Here is a 20,731-nt window from a genome sequence, read left to right on the forward strand (position 1 = left end):
TCTGCAGATGTCTGTTAGGTCTATTTGGTCAAATGTCAGGTTCAATTCTTGAATATCTTTGTTAGTTTTCTGCCTCAATGACTTGTTAATACTGTCAGTGGGGTGTTGAAATCTCCCACTATTATCTTGTGGTTATCTAAGTCGCTTTGTAAGTCTCTAAGAACTTGCTTTATGAATCTGGGTGCTCCTGTATTGGGTGCATATATATTTAGGATAGTTAACTCTTCTTGTTGAATTGATCCCTTTACCACTATGTAATGGCCTTCTTTGTCTCTTTTGATCTTTGTTTGTTTAAAGTCTGTTTAATCAGAGACCAGGATTGCTACCCCTGCTTTTTTTGCTTTCCATTTGCTTGTAGATCTTCCTCCATCCCTTTATTTTGAGCCTATTTGTGTCTTTGCACATGAGATATGTTTCCTGAATACAGCACACCAATGGGTCTTGACTCTATCCAATTTGCCATTCTGTGTCTTTTAATTGGAGCATTTAGCACATTTACATTTAAGGTTAATATTGTTATATGTGAATTTAATCCTGTCATTATGATGCTAGCTGGTTATTTCACCCATTAATTGATGCAGTTTCTTCATAGCATCAATGGTCTTTACAATTTGGCATTTTTTTTTTGCAGTGGCTGGTACTGGTTGTTCATATCCATGTTTAGTGCTTACTTCAGGAGCTCTAGTAAGGCAGGCCTGGTGGTGACAAAATCTCTCAGCATTTGCTTTTCTGTAAACAATTTTATTTCTCCTTCACTTAGGAAGCTTAGTTTGGCTGGATATGAAATTCTGGGTTGAAAATTCTTTTCTTTAAGAATGTTGAATATTAGTCCCTCCCCACTCTCTTCTGGCTTGTAGGGTTTCTACCGAGAGATCCGCTGTTAGTCTGATGGGCTTACCTTTGCGTGTAACCATACCTTTCTGTCTGGCTGCCCTTAACATTTTTTCCTTCATTGCAACCTTGGTGAATCTGAAGATTATGTGTCTTGGGGTTGCTCTTTTGAGGCATATCTTTGTGGTGTTCTCTGTATTTCCTGAATTTGAATGTTGGCCTGCCTTGCTAGGTTGGGGAAGTTCTCCTGGATAATATCCTGAAGAGTGTTTTCTAACTTGGTTCCATTCTCCCTGTCACTTTCAGGTACACCAATCAAATGTAGATTTGGTCTTTTCACATAGTCCCATATTTCTTGGAGGCTTTGTTCATTTCTTTTCACTCTTTTTTCTCTAATCTTGTCTTCTCAGTTTATTTCATTAATTTGATCTTCAATCACTGATATCTTTTCTTCTGCTTGATCAAATTGGCTATTGAAGTTTGTGTATGCTTCACAAAGTTCTCATACTATGGTTTTCAGCTCTATCAGGTCATTTAAACTCTTCTCTACACTGGTTATTCTAGTTAGCCATTTGTCTAACCTTTTTTCAAGGTTTTTAACTTCCTTGCAATGGGTTAGAACATGCTCCTTTAGCTCAGTGAAATTTGTTATTACCGACCTTCTGAAGCCTACTTCTGTCAACTCAACAAACTCATTGTCCATCCAGTTTTGTTCCCTCGTTGGTGAGGAAGGTGTGAATTTGGGTGCTCCTGTATTGGGTCCATATATGTTTAGGATAGTTAGCTCTTCTTGTTGAATTGATCCCTTTACCATTATGTAATGGCTTCTTTGTCTCTTTTGATCTTTGTTTGTTTAAAGTCTGTTTTATAAGAGACCAGGATTGCATTCTGGTTTTTGGAATTTTCAGCCTTTCTGCTCTGGTTTCTCCCCATCTTTGTGGTTTTATCTACTTTTGTTCCTTGATGTTTGTGACCTATGGATGGGTTTTTGGTGTGGATGTCCTTTTTGTTGATGTCGATGCTATTCTTTTCTGTTTGTTCGTTTTCCTTCTAACAGACAGGCCCCTCAGCTGCAGGTCTGTTGGAGTTTGCTGGAGGTCCACTCTAGACCCTGTTTGCCTGGGTATCACCAGCAGAGGCTGCAGAACTGCATATATTGCTGCCTGATCCTTCCTCTGGAAGCTTCGTCCCAGAAGGACACCTGCCTGTATGAGGTGTCTGTTGGCCCCTACTGGGAGGTGTCTCCCAGTCAGGCTACATGGGGTTCAAGGACCCACTTGAGGAGTCAGTCTGTCCATTATCAGAGCTTGAACGCCATGCTGGGAGAGCCACTGCTGTCTTCAGAGCTGTCAGGCAAGGACGTTTAAGTCTGGAGAAGCTGTCTGCTGCCTTTTGTTCAGATTATGCCCTGCTCCCAAAGGTGGAATCTACAGAGGCAGTAGGAATTGCTGAGCTGCGGTGGGCTCTGCTCAGTTTGAGCTTCCCTGCTGCTTTGTTTACACTGTGAGCATGGAACCGCCTACTCAAGCCTCAATGATGCTGAATGCCCCTCCCCCCACTAATCTCCCATGTCTCAAGTCCATCTCAGACTACTGCTCTAGCAGTGAGCAAGGCTCCATGGGTGTGGGACCCACCGAGCCAGGCATGGGAGGGGATCTCCTGGTCTGCTGGTTGCAAAGACACTGGGAAAAGCACAGTATTTGGGCAGGAGTATACTGCTTTTCCAAGTACAGTCACTCACGGCTTCCCTTGGCTAGGAAAGGGAAATCCCCCGACCCCTTGTGCTTCCTGGGTGAGGCAAAGCCCCGCCCTGCTTTAGCTCGCTCTCTGTGGGTGGCACCCACTGTCTAACCAGTCCCATTGAGATGAACCAGGTACCTCAGTTGGAAATGCAGAAATCACCTGTCTTCTGCATCAATCTCGCTGGGAGCTGTAGACCGGAGCTGTTTCTACTGGTCATCTTGGAAGAGACCACCATCTTTTCTTTATCCAGTCTATTATTGATGTGCATTTAGGTTGGTTCCACATCTTTGCTATTGTGAATGGTACTGCAGTGAACATACATGTGCATGTAATCTTTAGAATAGAATTATTTATATTCCTTTGGGTATATACCCATTAATGGGATTGGTAGGTTAAATGGTATTTCTGCCTCTAAGTCTTTAAGGAATCACCACACTGTCTTCCATAATGGTTGAACTAATTTACACTCCCACCAACAGTGTAAAAGCATTGCCTTTTCTCCACAACCTCTCCAGCATCTGTTGTTCCTTGACTTTTTAATTATCACCATTCTGACTGGTGTGAGATGCTATCTCATTGTGGTTTTGGTTTGCATTTCTGTAGTGATCAGTGATGTTGAGCTTTTTTTCATGTTTGTTGGCTGCATGGATGTCTTCTTTTGAGAAGTGTCTGTTCATGTCCTTTGCCCACTTTTTAATGGGGTTGTTTATTTTTTTCTTGTAAATTTGTTTTAGTTTCTTGTAGACTGTGGATATTAGACCATTGTCAGGTGAATAGATTGCAAACATTTTCTCCCATTCTGTAGGTTGCCTGTTCACTCTTATGATAGTTCCTTTTGCCGTGCAGAAGCTCTTTAGTTTAATTAGATCTCATTTGTCAATTTTTGCTTTTGTTGCATTTGCTTTAGGGTTTTTTTGTCATGAAATCTTTGCTCATGCCTATGCCCTATGTCCTGAATGGTATTGCCTAGATTTTCTTCTAGGGTTTTTATGGTTTTGGTTTTTACATTTAAGTCTTTAATCCAACTTGAGTTAATTTTTGTATATGATGTAATGAAGGAATCCACTTTCAACATTCTGTATATAGCTAGCCAGCTCTTCCAGCACCACTTATTAAATAGGGAATATTTTCCCCATTGTTTGTTCTTGTCAGGTTTGTCAAATATAGTTGTAGATGTGTTGTTTTATTTCTGAGTTCTCTTCTATTCTGTTTCATTGGTCTATGTGTCTCTTCTTGTATCAGTACCATGCTGTTTTTTTTTTTTTTTGTTTAGAAAACCTTTATTTTTCATTTCAATAGATTTTTGGGGAACAGGTGGTGTTTGGTTACATGAATAAGTTCTTTAGTGGTGATTTCTGAGATTTTGGTGCACCCATCACCCAAGCAGTGTACACTGTACCCATTGTATAGTCTTTTACCCCTCACCTCCTCCCACCCTTTCCCCCAAGTGCCCAAAGCCCATTGTATCATTCTTATGCCTTTGCATTCTCATAGCTTAGCTCCCACATATGAATGAGAACTTATGTTGTTTGGTCTTCCATTCCTGAGTTACTTCATTTGGAATAACAGTCTTCAGTTCCATCCAGGTTGCTGCAAATGCCATTATTTCATTCCTTTTTGTGACTGAGTAGTATATATTCTATCATGTATATATACACCACACTTTCTTCATCCACTCGTTGCTTGATGAGCATTTGGGCTCTTTCCATATTTTTGCAATTGCAAATTGTGCTGCTATTAACATGCATGTGCAAGTGTCTTTTTCATATAATGACTTCTTTCACCCTGGGTAGGTACCTAGTATGGGATTGCTGGATCAAATGGTGGATGTGCTTTTAGTTCTTCAAGAACTCTCCACACTGTTTTCCATCGTGGTTGTACTAGTTTACATTCCCACCAACAGTGTAAAAGTGTTTTATTTTCACCACATCCATGCTAACATCTACTGCTTTTTGATTTTTTGATTATGGCCATTCTTGCAGGAGTGAGGTGGTATCGCATCATGGTTTTTATTTGCATTTGCCTAACAATTACTGATGTTGAGCTTTTTTCCATATGCTTGTTGGCCATTTGTGTATCTTCTTTGAGAATTGTCTATGCATGTCCTTAGTCCACTTTTTGATGAGATTGTTTGTTTTTTTCTTGCTAATTTATTTGAGTTCTTTGTAGATTCTGGATGTTAGTTCTTTGTTGGATGTATAGATTGTGAAGATTTTCTCCCATTCCATGGGTTGTCTGTTTATTCTGCTGATTATTTCTTTTGGTGTGCAGAAGGTTTTTAGTTTAATTAAGTCCCATCTATCTTTGTTTTTGTTGCATTTGCTTTGGGTTCTTGGTCATGAAATCTTTGCCTAAGCCAATGTCTAGAAGGATTTTTCTGATGTTATCTTCTAGAACTTTTATGGTTTCAGGTCTTAGATTTAAGTCTTTGATACATCTTGAGTTGATTTTTGTGTAATATGAGAGATGAATATCTAGTTTCGTTCTTCTACATGTGACTTGCCAATTATCCCAGCACCATTTGTTATTAGGGTGTCCTTTCCCTGGTTTATATTTTTGTTTGCTTTGTCAAAGATGAGTTGGCTGTAAGTATTTGGCTTTATTTATGGGTTATCTATGCCGTTCCATTGGTCTTTGTGCCTATTTTTATACCAATACTATCTGTTTTGGTGACTATGGCTTCATACTATAGTTTGAAGTCGGGTACTGTGATGCGTCCAGATTTGTTCTTTTTGTTTAGTCTTGCTTTGGTTATGTGGGCTCTTTTTTGGTTTCATAAGAATTTTGGGATTGTTTTTTCTAGTTCTGTGAAGAATGATGGTGGTATTTAATGGGAACTGCATTGAATTTGTAGATTGCTTTTGGCAATATGGTCATTTTCACAATATTGATTCTACCCGTCCATGAGTATGGAATGTATTTCCATTTGTTTGTGTCATTTATGATTTCTTTCAGCAGTGTTTTGTGCAATAGTTTTCCTTGTAGAGGTCTTTCACCTCATGCTGTTTTGGTTACTGTAGCCTTGTGGTATAGTTTGAAGTTGGGTAGTGTGATCCCTCCAGGTTTATTCTTTTTGCCTGGGATTGTCTTGACTATTTGGGCTCTTTTTTGGTTCCATAAGCGTTTTAAAATAGTTTTTTTCTAATTCAGTAAAGAAAGTCAATGGCAGTTTAATGGGAATAGCATTGAATGTATAAATTACTTTGGGTAGTATGACCATTTTCATGATACTAATTTTTTCTATCTTTGAGCATGAAATGTTTTTCCATTTGTTTATGTCCTCTCTGATTTGTTCGAGCAGTAGTTTGTAGCTCTCCTTGAAGAGGTCCTTTGCATCCCTTGTTAGTTGTATTCATAAGTATTTTACTCTTTTTGTAGCAGTCTTGGATAGGAGTTCATTCATGATTTGGCTCTCTGCTTGCCTGTTGTTGGTGTAAAGGAATGTTAGAGATTTTTCCACATTGATTTTGTATCCTGAGACTTTGCTGAGCTTGCTTATCAGCTTATGAAGCTTTTGGGCTGCGGTGATGGGATTTTCTTGATATAGAATCATGTCATATACAAATAAAGATAATCTGACTTCCTTTCTTCCTATTTTAATACACTTTATTTCTTTCTCTTGCCTGATTGCTCTAGCCAGAATTTCCAATACTATGTTGAATAGGAGTGGTGAGAGAGGGCATCCTTGTCTTGTGCCAGTTTTCAGGGAGAATGCTTCTAGCTTTTGCCCACTCAGTATGATATTGGCTGTGGGTTTGTCGTAGACTGCTCTTATTATGTTGAGGTATGTTCCTTCAATACCTAGTCTGTTGAGAGTTTTTAACATGAAGTGATGTTGAATTTTACTGAAGGACTTTTCTGCATCTATTGAGATAATCATGTGGCTTTTGTCTTCAGTTCTGTTTATGTGATGAATCACATTTATTGATTTGTATATGTTGAACCAACCTTGCATAACAGGAATGAAGCTGACTTGATTGTGGTGGACAAGCTTTTTGCTGAGCTGCTGGATTCCATTTGCCAGTATTTTGCTGAGGATTTTTGCATTGATGTTTATCAAGAATATTGGCCTGAAGTTTTCTTTTTTTGTTGTACCTATGCCAGATTTTGGTATCAGGATGATACTGGCCTCATAGAGTGAGATACAGTGGAGTCCCTCCTTTTCAATTTTTTGGAATAGTTTTAGTAGAAATGGTACCAGCTCTTCTTTGTACATCTTTTAGGATTCAGCTGTGAATCTGACTGGTCCTGGGGTTTTTCTGGTTGGTAGGCTATTTATTACTACCTCAATTTTACAGCTTGTTATTGGTCTGTTCAGGGATTCAATTTCTTCCTACTTCAGTCTTGGGAGGGTGTGCGTTTCCACGAATTTATCCATTTCTTCTTGATTTTCTAGTTTATGTGCATAGAATTGTTTATAGTATTCTCTGATATCAGTTTGTATTTTTGTGTGGTCACTGGTGATATTTCTCTTATCATTTCTGATTGTGTTTATTTGATTTTTTTTGTTTTCTTCTTTATTTGTCTAGCAGATGGTCTATTTTATTAATTTTTTCAAAAAAACTGATCCTGGATTTGTTGATTTTTTTTGAAGAGTTTTTCATGTCTCTTTCTTTTTCAGTTTTGCTCTGATATTGGTTGTTTCTTGTCTTCTGCTAGCTTTGGGGTTTGTTTACTCTTGGTTCTCTAATTCTTTTAGTTGAGATGTTACATTGTCGATTTGAGATCTTTACACCTTTTTGACGTTGGCTTTTAGTGCCTTCTTAACACTGCTTTAACTGCATCCCAGAGATTCTGGTATGTTGCCTCTTTACTATCATTAGTCTTGTAGCTCAGTGAGATAAAAATTATTTTCCTACAGGATAAAATATCTTGGGTCTCAAGATGTTTACTGCTTTTGAAAGACCTCTGTTATCAGTCTGCCAACATACTGGTTGCAGTCTTTTGTCCAAATTATCATTGCTTTTACAATATAATCTCTTGAACACTTATTTATCCTCCTTTTAGATTTATTTTTATTGCTTTTTAAAATTTTTTTTATTATACTTTAAGTTCTAGGGTACATGTGCACAACGTGCAGGTTTGTTACATATGTATACATTTGCCATGTTGGTTTGCTGCAACCATTAACTCGTCATTTACATTAGGTATATCTCCTAATGCTATCCCTCCCCCAACCCTGTGTCCCCACCCTGTGTCCAAGTGTTCTCATTGTTCAGTTCCAACCTATGAGTGAGAACATGCGGTGTTTGCTTTTCTGTCCTTGTGTTATTTTGCTCAGAATGATGGTTTCCAGCTTCATCCATGTCCCTACAAAGGACATGAACTCATCCTTTTTTATGGCTGCATAGTATTCCATGGTGTATATGTGCCACATTTTCTTAATCCAGTCTATCATTGATGAACATTTGGACTGGTTCCAACTCTTTGCTATTGTGAATAGTGCCGCAATAAACGTACATGTGCATGTGTCCTTATAGCAGCATGATTTATAATCCTTTGGGTATATACCCAGTAATGGGATGGATGGGTCAAATGGTATTTCTAGTTCTAGATCCTTCAGGAATCGCCACACTGTCTTCCACAATGGTTGAACTAGTTTACAGTCCCACCAACAGTGTAAAAGTGTTTCTATTTCTCCACATCCTCTCCAGCACCTGTTGTTTCCTGACTTTTTAATGATCACCATTCTAACTGGTGTGAGATGGTATCTCATTGTGGTTTTGATTTGCATTTCTCTGATGGCCAGTGATGATGAGCATTTTTTCATGTGTCTGTTGGCTGAATAAATGTCTTCTTTTGAGAAGTGTCTGTTCATACCCTTTGCCCATTTTTGATGGGGTTGTTTGATTTTTTCTTGTAAATTTGTGTAAGTTCTTTGTAGATTCTGGATATTAGCCGTTTGTCAGATGGGTAGATTGCAAAATTTTTCTCCCATTCTGTAGGTTGCCTGTTCACTCTGATAGTAGTTTCTTCTGCTGTGCAGAAGCTCTTTGGTTTAATTAGATCCCATTTGTCAATTTTGGCTTTTGTTGCCATTACTTTTGGTGTTTTAGACATGAAATCCTTGCACATGCCTATGTCCTGAATGGTAATGCCTAGGTTTTCTTCTAGGGTTTTTATGCTTTTCGGTCTGACATTTAAGTCTTTAATCCATCTGGAGTTAATTTTTCTATAAGGCATAAGGAAGGGATCCAGTTTCAGCTTTCTACATATGGCTAGACAGTTTTGCCAGCACCATTTATTAAATAGGAAATCCTTTCCCCACTGCTTGTTTTTGACAGGTTTGTCAAAGATCAGATGGTTGTAGGAGTGTGGTATTATTTGTGAGGGCTCTGTTCTGTTCCATTAGTCTATATCTCTGTTTTGGTACCAGTACCGTGCTGTTTTGGTTACTGTAGCCTTGTAGTATAGTTTGAAATCACGTAGCGTGATGCCTCCAGCTTTGTTCTTTTGGCTTAGCATTGTCTTGGCAATGCGGGCTCTTTTTTGGTTCCATATGAACTTTAAAGTAGTTTTTTCCAATTCTGTGAAGAAAGTCATTGGTAGCTTGATGGGGATGGCACTGAATCTATAAATTACCTTGGGCAGTATGACCATTTTCATGATATTGTTTCTTCCTATTCATGAACATGGAATGTTCTTCCATTTGTTTGTGTCTTCTTTTATTTCATTGAACAGTGGTTTGTAATTCTCCTTGAAGAGGTCCTTCACATTCCTTGTAAGTTGGATTCCTAGGTATTTTATTCTTTTGAAGCAATTGTGAATGGGACTTCACTCATGATTTGGCTCTCTGTTTGTCTGTTATTGGTTGATAAGAATGCTTGTGATTTTTGCACATTGATTTTGTATCCTGAGACTTTGCTGAAGTTGTCTATCAGGTTAAGGAGATCTTGGGCTGAGACGATGGGGTTTTCTAGATATACAATCATGTCATCTTCAAACAGAGACAATTTGACTTCCTCTTTTCCTAATTGAATACCCTTCATTTCCTTCTCCTGCCTGATTGCCCTGGTCAGAGCTTCCAACACTATGTTGAATAGCAGTGGTGAGAGGAGGGCATCCCTGTCTTGTGCCGGTTTTCAAAAGGAATGCTTCCAGTTTCTGCCCGTTCAGTATGATATTGGCTGTGGGTTTGTCATAAATAGCTCTTATTGTTTTGAGATATGTCCCATCAATATCTAATTTATTGAGTGTTTTTAGCATAAAGGGCCATTGAATTTTGTCTAAGGCATTTTCTGCATCTATTGAGATAATCATGTGGTTTTTGTCTTTGGTTCTGTTTATATGCTGGATTACGTTTATTGATTTGCGTATGTTGAATCAGCCTTGCATCCCGGGGATGAAGCCCACTTGATCATGTTGGATAAGCTTTTTGATGTGCTGCTGGATTCGGTTTGCCAGTATTTTATTGAGGATTTTTGCATCAATGTTCATCAGGGTTATTGGTCTAAAATTCTTTTTTTTTGTTGTGTGTCTGCCAGGCTTTGGTATCAGGATGATGCTGGCCTCATAAAATGAGTTAGGGAGGATTCCCTCTTTTTCTATTGAATGGAATAGTTTCAGAAGGAATGGTACCAGCTCCTCTTTGTACCTGTGGTAGAATTCGGCTGTGAATCTCTGTGGTCCTGGACTTTTTTTGGTTGGTAGTTTCTTAATTATTGCCTCAATTTCAGAGCCTGTTGTTGGTCTATTCAGGGATTCAACTTCTTCCTGGTTTAGTCTTCGGAGGGTGAATGTGTCGAGGAATTTATCCATTTCTTGTAGATTTTCTAGTTTATTTGCATAGAGGTGTTTATAGTATCCTCTGATAGTAGTTTGTATCTCTGTGGGATTGGTGGTGATATCCCCTTTTTCATTTTTTATTGCATCTGTTTGATTCTTCTTTCTTTTTTTCTTTATTAGTCTTGCTAGCAGTCTATCAATTTTGTTGATGTTTTCAGAAAACCAGCTCCTGGATTCATTGATTTTTGAAGGGTTTTTTGTGTCTCTGTCTCCTTCAGTTCTGCTGTGGTCTTAGTTATTTCTTGCCTTCTGCTAGCTTTTGAATGTGTTTGCTCTTGCTTCTTAAGTTCTTTTAATTGTGATGTTAGTGTGTCAATTTTAGATCTTTCCTGCTTTCTCTTGTGGGCATTTAGTGCTATAAATTTCCCTTTACACACCGCTTGAAATGTGTCCTAGAGATTCTGGGATGTTGTGTCTTTGTTCTCATTGGTTTCAAAGAACATCTTTATTTCTGCCTTCATTTCGTTATGTACCCAGTAGTCATTCAGGAGCAGGTTGTTCAGTTTCCATGTAGTTGAGCGGTTTTGAGTGAGTTTCTTAATCCTGAGTTCAGTTTGATTGCACTGTGGTCTGAGAGACAGTTTGTTATAATTTCTGTTCTTTTACATTTGCTGAGGAATGCTTTACTTCCAACTGTGTGGTCAATTTTGGAATAAGTGCGATGTGGTGCTGAGAAGAATGTATATTCAGTTGATTTGGGGTGGAGAGTTCTGTAGATGTCTATTTGGTCTGCTTGGTGCAGAGCTGAGTTCAATTCTTGGATATCCTTGTTAACTTTCTGTCTTGTGGATCTATCTAATGTTGACAGTGGGGTGTTAAAGTCTCCCATTATTATTGTGTGGGAGTCTAAGTCTCTTTGTAGGTCTCTAAGGACTTGCTTTATGAATCTGGGTGCTCCTGTGTTGGGTGCATGTATATTTAGGATAGTTAGCTCTTCTTGTTGAGTTGATCCCTTTACCATTATGTAATGGTCTTCTTTGTCTCTTTTGATCTGTGTTGGTTTAAAGTCTGTTTTATCAGAGACCAGGATTACAACCCCTGCTTTTTTTTTGTTTTCCATTTGCTTGGTAGATCTTCCTCCATCCCTTTATTTTGAGCCTATGTGTGTCTCTGCACGTGAGATGGGTCTCCTGAATACAGCACACTGACGGGTCTTGACTCTTTATCCAATTTGCCAGTCTGTGTCTTTTAATTGGAGCATTTAGCCCATTTACATTTATGGCTAATATTGTTATATGTGAATTTGATCCTGTCATTATGATGTTAGCTGGTTATTTTGCTCGTTAGTTGATGCAGTATTTTCCTAGCATCGATGGTCTTCACAATTTGGCATGTTTTTGCAGTGGCTGGTACAGGTTGTTCATATCCATGTTTAGTGCTTCTTTCAGGAGCTCTTGTAAGGCAGTCCTGGTGGTGACAAAATCTCTCAGCATTTGCTTGTCTATAAAGTATTTTATTTCTCCTTCACTTATGAAGCTTAGTTTGGCTGCATACAAAATTCTGGTTTGAAAATTCTTTTCTTTAAGAATGTTGAATATGGGCCCCCACTCTCTTCTGGCTTGTGTAGTTTCTGCTGAGAGATCCTCTGTTAGTCTGATGGGCTTCCCTTTGTGGGTAACCTGAACTGTCTCTTTGGCTGCCCTTAAGATTTTTTCCTTCACTTCAAGTTTGGTGAATCTGACAATTATGTGTCTTGGAGTTGCTCTTCTCAAGGTGTATCTTTGTGGCATTCTCTGTGTTTTCTGAATTTAAATGGTAGTTTGCCTTGCTAGGTTGGGGATGTTCTCCTGGATGATATCCTGAAGAGTGTTTTCCAACTTGGTTTCAATCTCCCCATCACTTTCAGATACATCAATCAGACATAGATTTGGTCTTTTCACATAGTCCCATATTTCTTGGAGGCTTTGTTCATTTCTTTTTACTGTTTTTTCTCTAAACTTCTCTTCTAGCTTCATTTCATTCATTTGATCTTCAATCACTGATACCCTTTCTTCCAGTTGATTGACTTGGCTACTGAAGCTTGTGCATGCGTCACATAGTGCTTGTGCCATGGTTTTGAGCTCCATCAGGTCATTTAAGCTCTTCTCTATGCTGTTTATTCTAGTTAGCCATTCGTCTAATCTTTTTTCAACGTTTTTAGTTTCTTTACGATGGGTTCGAACATCCTCCTTTAGCTCGGAGAAGTTTGTTATTACCGATCATCTGAAGCCTTTTTTCTCTCAACTCGTCAAAGTCTTTCCTCATTCAGCTTTGTTCCTTTGCTGGCAAGGAGCTGCAGTCCTTTGGAGGAGGAGAGGTGCTCTGATTTTTAGAACTTTGAGCTTTTCTGCTCTGGTTTCTCCCCATCTTTGTGGTTTTATCTACCTTTGGTCTCTGGTGATGGTGACATACAGATGAGGTTTTGGTGTGGATGTCCTTTCTGTTTGTTAGTTTTCCTTCTAACAGTCAGGACCCTCAGCTGCAGGTCTGTTGGAGTTTGCTGGAGTTCCACTCCAGACCCTGTTTGCAGCAGAGGCTGCAGAACCACAAATATTGCAGAACGGCAAATGTTGCTGCCTGATCATTCCTCTGGAAGCTTTGTCTCAGAGGGGCACCCGGATGTATGAGGTGTCGGTTGGCCCCTACTGGGAGGTGCCTCCCAGTTAGGCTACTTGGGGGTCAGGGACCCACTTGAGGCAGTCTGTCTGTTCTTAGATCTCAAACTCCATACTGGGAGAACCACTACTCTCTTCAAAGCTGTCAGACAGGGACGTTTAAGTCTGCAGAAGTTTCTGCTGCCTTTTGTTCAGCTATGCCCTGCCCCCAGAGGTGGAGTCTACAGAGGCAGGCAGGCCTCCTTGAGCTGTGGTGGGCTCCACCCAGTTCGAGCTTCCTGGCTGCTTTGTTTACCTACTTCAGTCTCAGCAATGGCGGGCGCCCCTCCCCCAGCCTCGTTGCCACCTTGCAGTTTGATCTCAGACTGATGTGCTAGCAGTGAGCAATGCTCTGTGGGTGTGGGACCCTCCGAGCCAGGCACCAGGATATGATTTCCTGGTGTGCCATTTGCTAGGACTGTTAGAAAAGTGCAGTATGAGGGTTGGAGTGACTCAATTTTCCAGGTGCCATCTGTCACGGCTTCCCTTGGCTAGGAAAGGGAATTCCCAGACCCCTTGCACTTCCTGGGTGAGGCGATGCCTCGCCCTGCTTTGGCTCACCGTCCGTGGGCTGCACCCACTGTCCTGCACCCACTGTCCGACAAGCCCCAGTGAGATGAACACGGTACCTCAGTTGGAAATGCAGAAATCACCCGTCTTCTGTATTGCTCATGCTGGGAGCTGTAGACTGGAGCTGTTCCTATTTGGCCATCTTGGAACCTCCCACTATTTTTATTTCTTCTAAGTAGGCAACCTAGTAGCTTCTTTCTTCTGTTTTTCCTTGTCATCTTTATTTTATTTCTAAAAATGGATATCCTTCACATTATTAACTAATTGAAGATGAGTTTTTCAGCATTGATCTAAAGTCAGTGATAATTTCAAAATTGGAGTCAGAAGTTAATGATAAAGGAATCCAGTTTATACAACTAATGCAATAGCTTTCATCCATGAAAGAGCAGAATCTCACATATTTGGATATATCTTCAAGCGCCAGAGGAAAGCCTCCTAAAACTTCTACTCACTAGGGCCCATGTTCTGCAAAATGGATTATTTTGTTTTTCTAGGGAGCAATTTTGTATAAATTAATGCTTAATACATTTTGGGGAACCAATGAATAATAAATGTCATGCTTATTTTATTGATGTACCTCCTTGATAAATGTAAGAAATAAAATTAGTAAGCATATAATTAATATGCAGAATGTACCTGATAAGTATATAATTATGCATACAATAAAGTGTACTTCAATGTATAAAAAGTTCGTATCATTTTTGCTGTTAACATCATGACTTAACTCTCTTGCAAAGCAAGGAGAAACATTTACAAATTGTTATTCAAATATAAAATTAGTTGTACAGGTTTACCAAAAAGAGAAAGTGTATACTTTACAGTACTTGTTAAAACAAACCTTTTTTTCCTAGGACATACCGAGGGATTGCATATGTTAAACGGAAATTTTATAAAGAGGCAACTCAAGATTTGTCTGCTGCAATTCACTTAGATCCTAATAACTGGTTAGCACTGTATTATCGAGGTTGCATATTCAGAAAGAGTAACCCTTTTACAGCGCTACAGGATTATAGTGTTTCAGGTACTTTGCCTTCAATTACATGTATATAGCAATCTAATTTGAGATTCAACAGCTTAGTTTCATAGTGGTGAATGGTAATGTGGGGTCACTAATGTAATATGTATACTACTATATACTAATATACATTATAAGTATATATTACATGAGCTTACACATTTTAATATTCGTATATAGGTATACAATATATGAATATATAGCTATAATGGTTTAGCTGTGTTTCTAATATGCCCTTTGTCTGTGTGTGTGTGTGTGTGTGTGTGTGTGTGTGTGTGTTAACTGTGGCAAGGGGAGAATGTGATGGCAAAGAAATCTCTTTCTATAATACGCTGGGTTCTGAAGATTTTTCTGGAAACCCAGTCCTGTTTCCTAGTCAGCTTGCTAAAATGGCAGTAAGTTGTCCTGGTGGGCTGTGTCCTGCTCCATAGGCTCAGCCCAAGGGATTTGTCAAATTCAGAGTTTTTAACTCCCAAACTAAAAATAGGTTTTGAGAATCCTTAGTAGCTAAGGACACCAACAGCTAAAAATGGCCATTTCTGTGTTACCTCAATCAGCACACTCCTGGTTTATGCATGTGCCTAGCACAATTGTGAGCATAGAGTCAGTGCTCAGTAAACAGCCTCCAAAAGAATGAATCAACCCATCCTGACTGATGAAATCCCGCATGTGTCTAACACTCCAGATATGCCTGTGTTCACCTGGGTGCAAATTCTAGAATCCCATCATCCTAGATTAGACAGTGTCTAGAGATGAAGAGACAACTAAATTTCCACAGGGAAGAAGAGCTAAAGTGATAGTTACTTGATTGTCTTAAGTCCATTTGCCTTCTGAGGTCCCCCTTCTTATTAATATTAAAATAAAATAACTCAAATTTCACTCTGTGTGTTGAGAGGAGTCTAGTATCCTCCCCTCTATTTCCAGTGATTCTTGGGAAAGGGGACTCAGGATTTCTGTCTAATTATTTTGTCATCTTTGAGTCCAATTTCAGCTCTTGGCTGGATTCCCCATCTTTGCTCACCCTCACTTCTGTGGCTACTGTTCTCTCGGCTTTGCTTTTTCCCAGGTCTCTCCTTCATTCCCCATTGTAACATCAACACAAACCTGTTGTGTCTGCTAATCTGTTACTGAATGCTTTAGGGTTAAGAGGATAAATTTAGCACAGATAACTTAAATTTGAAGATCAAACCACCCCCATTTCTAGAAGTTTATCTGGCTCTATCAGCCCTATCCACCTGCCACTAGCCAAATCCCTTTCTCTCTGTTCTTCCTCTAAAGGCCTCTTTCTGATATTTCCCTCTTATACAAGTTTGGGGCTTCTCGTGCCCTCCTCTCCCCACTTCTAGGCTATCACAATAATTGAACAAAATTCCTAGTATTTAATTATCCACAGCAGACAAACTTGATTTCAGCCTCAATCCTTTCCTACCAGACAGCCCAAGGAGTTGTATCACTCACAACAAAAAAGGACTCTCAAGATATTTTGCTAAGCTAATAATAATACTAATGATATCTAACATTTATTGGTCATTTTGCTACTTGCAAAGTGCTGTTTAAGGTGCCAGATAAGACGTATCTCAATATTCAGAGTAATGCTAGCAGCTCAGTACTATTTTCATTCATGTCTTACTGATGAGAAAGCCATAGCACAGGGAGGTTAAATAATATTTTTTTCCTTTTTCCTTAAGAAGAGTTTTTTTTTTTTAATTTGTTAAGAGCAACCACCCAAACTGCAGCTGATTTTTTAATTGCTAGCCAATCATACTGTGAACTGAGCAGTTAGATTTTCTTCAAGTGATAACAGTCATGCACCGCATAATGATGTTTCAGTCGAAAACGGACTGTATATAGTATGGTTAAACCTGATATATGGCACTTGACATCTTGACATTGGCATTGTGGATCAAGTAGGGGAAATGATTGATATTCATTAATGGTGTTGGGACATTTGGTTTTCTCTATTTTATATATATATATATATTCTATATATATTCTCTATGTATATTCTATAATATATTCTATATTCTGTATATATATGTATATATATAAATATAACATATACCATCTAGGTTTGTGAAAGTACACTCTATGATGTTTGCACAATAAAGAAATCCCCTAATAATGCATTTCTCAGAACATATCCCTACCGTTAAATGGTGCATGACTGTACTTACTTAATGTGTATGATCATTGCTGACACTGGCTATAGTTCCCTAAATCCAGTACTGTGAATATTTTTGTCCTCGACTGTAAACTTTATGCATATTTTGGCAAAAATTTCCACCTTAAGGCAGAATGGCATGAGAAGCTTTAAAGATATCTGTCAAAATTTGTGGAAACCCCATCTAATTCACTAACATGTTTTGAAAGTGAAGGGGCAATCAGTAGGCGAGAGACATAAGATGACCTCTAGACTGGTTACTGATGAGAGTCACACACCTGGATTACTGAGAGGAGGTTCTTTTTCTTCCTTCCATTATTAGGGATGTGCATCCCGGATAGCTGTTATCTGGGATGTGCGTAGTCAAGCTGTCTGCCCTCCCTCCAAGGTCTGCTTGCCTTAGTGTAGCCTGTTTGCTTGTCTATCCCAGTTTGTGTGCAAGCCTGACCTCTGCTTTCTGCCTTCAGGACTAGTACCCAAGCCTTTTCCTTGGCCAGTAACGATGGCTTCCTGATAAAATCAGGCCATCAAGGGTCATGGCACCCTTCTGACTGGAGTTGGATTCTAGGCCAGTCTTTGCCATTGACTGGCATATCATGACCATGGTCAATGTACTTACCCCCTTTGGACTTTAATCTCCTCACCTATACAGTGAGTGGACTATACTAGATTCCGATCAGGATTTAGTTCAGCTCTAATGAGTTTGTGAACCACAATTGCCACATTGTTACTAATAAATACATTTTAATGTACAATACTATTATTTAACTTACCAAACAAGTATACTCATCATAAATATGTTTCTATTTTATATAATGCTAAAAATGAGAATAAGCAATAGGAAGGTTACAGACTAAAATATAATTTACATGTGGTTATTTTAGAACCTGAATGAAATAAATTTTTTTTTTAATTTTTAAGCACTCATAAATGATGGCTATGAGAATCTTGGTTGTTTTCTACATCGGGGAATAGTCTATGCACATCTAAAACTTTGGCAGCTGGCAATTTGTGACTTTGAAACTGTCATTTCTCTAGACAGGTATGTTTTCCTTTTCATATTTATTGATTTCATTTTTGTAAAAAATTGAAAACCTGAAATGGGAGAAAAAGTTTCTTTCTCCTCATCATTGATAACCTAGAAAAAATGAGACACTTATAAAGTCATCCTAGAATTAGAATACTACTTCTAAAAACAAGATTACTTCTAAAACAAAACCAGTTCTCAACATCTGTTTGCCTCAGGTGTTTTTGCAAATTTTAGAAGTTAAATGGGTTTGACAGGAGTTAAATCTATGGATAAGGAATCAATACTATTGAGGATTTTGGAGATGCCCAGGCTAGAGCTTTTTGAAATTAACTTCGTGGAAAACTGTCATTAAGTTTTAAAATAATGAAAAAATATTCTGCTTGGTATATGATTGCTATGGACAGCATACAACTCAGTGGAAGGGAACCTTCTCTTTAGAACTTCTGGCTTCATTTTTTTTTGGAAAGCAAAATAAAAACGCTAATACCATGTAGACCATAGGTTCAGAAAGAAATACAGACTGAAAATTAAATGTACTAGTCAGAAAGTCAAACTGTAAATCACGTAATTTAATTAAAAATTCCCCCTTTTTTTCCAATGAAGCATTTATGAAAAGGGAAGGTGTCAGAAAGAGTAACTAATCATGCCAATTCCTTGCCAACCAGCAGACTGTTTACTTAGTCTATCCAAGGTAAACTTTGAACTTGACACAAGAAATTCATGGAGCGTGGCTCCATAATGACCACAGTGGTTTTCTTTTGGACATTTTTGAGCCAGAAAGAAAAAGAAAAGAGTGTCAGTTTCAAGGAGACAGAAAACAGGAAGTAGGAACTTTGGTGTCTAGGCAAGGGGTCAGGGATTCTGTGAGGTTAGATTATTGGATGGGTGGCTTTCTCATTTTGAAACAGAGGCATCAAACATGATAATTTCTAAGGTTATTTCTCTACTGAAAATCATTCCATTCTAAGAGAGATAAATAACATTTATTTGATGCAGAAAAGCTGTGTTAGTATGTATGTGGAGAGGATTTTAACCCCAAGCCACCAAACCCTTGAATATGACTGTTTCTCACTGTCACTCATGGCCAGTAGAACACAGCCTGAGGTAAAGACTCTTTAGTTGAGAAAAACTAAGCTTGTGACTCAAGATAACGGAAAGGTAAATCAAAGAAGAGTAAAGTTTTGCTAAAAGTCTAGGAGAGTTCAGGAATTCTGTTCCTAGCTCAGACCCTAAAAACATTAGTTCTCTACTAAGGGTTTCATAAAGGCATTTATAGTTTTTCATAGAGAGCAGCTAACTAATTTACTTTCCTTTGTAAAACATTAAAAAATACTCTGATGAATACTGATGCATCTGTTTCATTCAGTTTATTCCTAACTGGAGAACATTTGGAATAATTAAAAATGTTTAACAAGATTTCACTTTCTCATTTTTTTTTTAGAACTATTACTTTGGCTTATGTAAATATTGGCCTCATACATCTGCTACACCTGGATAACTACACGGAAGCCATTTGGCAATTTTCTGAAGCTATTAGAATTGATCCTTTATGTATTCAAAGCTATCTTTGTCGGGCAGAAGCCTATTTTAAGGTATTTAAGGCTCGAGAACCTTGATTTTTTTAAAAAAACTTTTATTTTCTGGATATTTGTTCCACATAATTTTAATATATATACATATTTTAGCTAATTGTAGGGGCTAATGCATTTATAAACAATGTGTTAAGCTGATAGTTTAATTACTCATTTATAAAGCCTCTACTTTCAAGGTGTGCATTTTTATGTCTTTCACTTTTGAAAATAATACCTTTTTTTCTTAATTACAAAAGCATTATATACTTATTGCAGGTAATATATGCATGCGATAAGAATAAACTAAAAACTATTATCTATAATTTTATTCTCTAGGGATAGCTGCTATTAACAATTTGAGTCTATGGTACAATTTTTTTTTTTTTTTTTTTTGTGTGTGTGTGTGTGTGTGTACAGGTGAGTAAGTAGGTTCATACAATGGGATCCAGCCATAGAATGGGATACTGACCATTCATACTTACCTTTAATTTTGTTTAAGTTTTATAAGTTGTTTATATTAAAAATAAATGTTATATGCCCCTGCTGTGACAAATTAAAACAGCACTATAAATAGGAAAAATCCTCTCTGATTCCAGCCAGATCTGATTTTCAGACATAACGTTGTTAACTCTTGTCTCTATCCTTCAAAGTAGACACCCATTTCCACCACTTCACCTCTAACTGCCTCGTGCAAATACTAGTTTCTCACCAGGATGGATTATCAAATAGCAGCCACAGTGATCTTGCCAAAACATGTCAGATTATTTCACTTCTTTGCTCAAGCCCTTCAATAGCTTCCCTTGTGTTTAGAATAAAAGCTAAATTCTACAAAAGCCAAAGGTTTACAAGACCCCACAGGAGCTAGTTCCTAATTGCCTTTCTACCTTTGCCTCCTGTCTATGCTGGCTTCAGCCAGGATAAGCTAGGCTATGCTGAGGTAAAAAAAAAACCCAAAAACCAAACCTTCAAAATTACTGTATTAAAACAAAGGTTTATTCCTTGCTCACACTGTATGTCCACGGAGGATTGCCTGGAGGCTTTGCCCTCCATTGTCTACATGTCAGGACCCAGTGTGACTAGAGTCCCATTCAAAGTCCTTACTCTGCTGACAATGGAGGTAGGGACCCAGGGCAAGTTCAGTGTTGCCACTAGGTCATGTTAGTTCTTGACTCTGTCGGGGAAAGGGTGGACATACTCATAGTGTGTGGTTCTTTTGCTTAACCTAACCCTATTGATGAAGCTACGGCCATCTGTGGAAGTTGGAGTTTCCCTTGAGCACATAGAGAAATGAAAATACTAGCATGATAGCAAGGTGTAAGGATATAATCAAAGGCTGTTCTGAGAGGCAACAATCTCTATGCAGTAATGATTGAATAATTTGTGGTGCATTCA

At 38.4% G+C, this 20,731-nt stretch overlaps 1 protein-coding gene across 2 annotated transcripts in view; it reads left to right on the forward strand.

Annotated features, from left to right (window-relative positions):
- TTC6 (tetratricopeptide repeat domain 6) overlaps positions 1–20,731 on the forward strand; it is a 251,716-nt gene that overhangs the window by 182,146 nt on the left and 48,839 nt on the right. Inside the window, exons 18-20 of one of the 2 annotated variants that reach the window (XM_030813721.1) lie at positions 14,414–14,583; positions 17,660–17,780; positions 19,210–19,360. In XM_030813721.1, the coding sequence (XP_030669581.1) occupies positions 14,414–14,583; positions 17,660–17,780; positions 19,210–19,360 (442 nt within the window). Of the gene's footprint in view, positions 1–13,270; positions 13,458–14,413; positions 14,584–17,659; positions 17,781–19,209; positions 19,361–20,731 lie in introns of those variants that run through there. The other variant, XM_030813728.1, reaches the window with a different exon arrangement.

This window comes from Nomascus leucogenys, chromosome 1a (assembly GCF_006542625.1).
Source record: "Nomascus leucogenys isolate Asia chromosome 1a, Asia_NLE_v1, whole genome shotgun sequence".
In the NCBI taxonomy this organism is placed as follows: domain Eukaryota; kingdom Metazoa; phylum Chordata; class Mammalia; order Primates; family Hylobatidae; genus Nomascus; species Nomascus leucogenys.